This window comes from Fukomys damarensis, unplaced genomic scaffold (genome assembly GCF_012274545.1).
Source record: "Fukomys damarensis isolate Sample0158 unplaced genomic scaffold, DMR_v1.0_HiC HiC_scaffold_2, whole genome shotgun sequence".
Taxonomy (NCBI): Eukaryota; Metazoa; Chordata; class Mammalia; order Rodentia; family Bathyergidae; genus Fukomys; species Fukomys damarensis.
Genome location: NW_022900914.1, coordinates 7,788,473 through 7,790,512, shown reverse-complemented (window position 1 = coordinate 7,790,512; position 2,040 = coordinate 7,788,473). Strand labels below are relative to the sequence as shown.

Below are 2,040 nucleotides of genomic sequence, written 5' to 3'. Positions count from 1 at the left end.
CCCCCCTTCTCCCCGTCTAGCATCTGGAGGAGGAGTTTTCCATAAGCACTGTCCCCTATCTTTTCTCATTTTTCAGGTCATAAGCCTTAAGATGCCAGCTCATTTTTTCAGTATCATTTTCTCTTATAAGTAACTATGTAAAGGTCAACTGGCATTTCTCTGTATATCCAATATTTGTCAACCTACTAGTGGAAGAATGCTTAAATAATACTATCCTATCTTGGCTTTGAGAGAAATTCTCCATTCTGTCTTCTTTAAACGAGATACCTTATTCTACTCTAATCTTCAGAGCACAACACAATGCTTTGGAAATCAGATAATTCTTAAAGTAAGAAAGGCAGAAGGTGAAAAGGGAGGAAAGAGAAAAGATGAGCGAGAAATTCTGATAAATGGGTACCTTTCAGAGAGCCACAGAAGCAGATTGGCATATTGAAATGAGTAGTTGTGTTGGTATTATTTGCAATATACCAAAAGATTAGAAGCAATCTGTATGTCCATCCGTAGAGACTGGTTCAATCAGTCGTAGTCCATCTATGCCGTGGAGTACCAAGCAGCTTAAAAAATAATGTGAGGCCTGGGGATTTAGCTCTGTGGTTCTGCCACCTGACTTGCAACTGCAAGGTCCCAAGTTCGATTCCCAGTACCCTCCAAAAAAAATTTTTTTTCTAAAACAAATAATGTGAAAGCTCTGAACTACAATGGAAAGATCTACAAGATATAGAACAGTGCTTACAGAAGCCATACTTGAGTGAAAGCAGAGGCAGAATTAAAATATTTGCTTGTGTTCCTGTATGCATAAAGAAATTCTGGGGGGAAAACAAAAACAAATGTTCTAGAGGAACAAGATAGAAGATGGGCGAAGGACTTTTTGCTGAATATTCGGTTCAGGACAGAAAAGAGTAGAACTGGTTGAATGTATTATCCTTCCCAAAAAACTTTTAATAAGACTTGTACAGTTAATGGGTTTCTCCCCTAGGAGAGAAAAGTACGTATTCCTCCCTATTCTGAGCCTACAAGGGTCCGGAAGAAAGATGCTCTGCCTGCTCACTTACCGATTGATCTTCCTCTTCTGCTGGGATTTAATGACCGTGCTTTCTTCATCTCTCTTCTTCAGCACCTGAAAGTTATACTCTAACTTCTCTTGGTTTAGTTGATATGTTGCTTTCATTTGCTGGAGCTGTTGCTCAAGAGTCTAAAGTTTAAAAGACAAAACAAACATACAACTAATTGGCCCCAGGGTAATCGTTGCCTGAAGACCTCGACAGTGTGTTCCGGTCCTGCCAGACGATTCTTCGGGACGAGTGCTCCAGGCTGGATTCTTAGACATTTTACCAGTAGAGGCAGATTAAAGGACAATTAGATTTTTTTTTAAATCCTCCACAAGCTGAAGCCTGCATAACCAAAGCCTAAGAAAGGGCACTGTTAAAGCCTGAAAGTCCAACTAACTGACACTTTACACCAGCCCTAGAGAGATAGCACCATGAAAAATAATACTGCTACAAAAACTAGAAATCTGTCCACTTCGACCTTCCAGAGCGGTAGTAATTAGTGTTAAGCAAACCATGTGTAGGAAAGGACAGATAAGCAAGGGCTAAGAGCAAGAAGTAAGACACAGGTAAGCATAGAGTGTCATGGAACCAACAAGGAACACCTTGGCCTTGAGGGACAGAGAAGTATCCTGAGGAGGTAGCATTAGCATGTCTGCCTGAGACCTGGAGAGCAAGCAGGAGTTCCTCAGGTGACACTGAGAGGAGAGATCTGAAGGGAGGAAATGCCATATCCACAGACACAGAGGAGAGGGAAGAGGGAGGTGTCTTGGGGACACCATATGCAGCTTAAAATGTGAGGCACAAGGCAAGGAATGGTCAGAACTGAGGCTGACTGAGCCAGGCCCTTAAAGCTGGGAATATAAAACATTATCCACAAGTCCATGAGCCACTAAAGACGGCATAGGGGAGGCAAATGATCAGCCCAGGCCCTGCAGAAAGCTCACTCTTGACAGCTTGTAAAAAAAAAAAAAAAAAAAAAAAAAAAAAAAAA

General features: G+C 41.5%; 1 protein-coding gene across 1 annotated transcript in view; it reads right to left on the bottom strand.

Annotated features, from left to right (window-relative positions):
* The window catches only part of Drc1 (dynein regulatory complex subunit 1), a 68,747-nt gene that overhangs the window by 16,215 nt on the left and 50,492 nt on the right, over positions 1 to 2,040 (bottom strand). Inside the window, exon 10 of the mRNA XM_010604916.3 lies at positions 1,053 to 1,192. Coding sequence (XP_010603218.1) covers positions 1,053 to 1,192 — 140 coding nt within the window. The remainder of the gene's footprint in view (positions 1 to 1,052; positions 1,193 to 2,040) is intronic.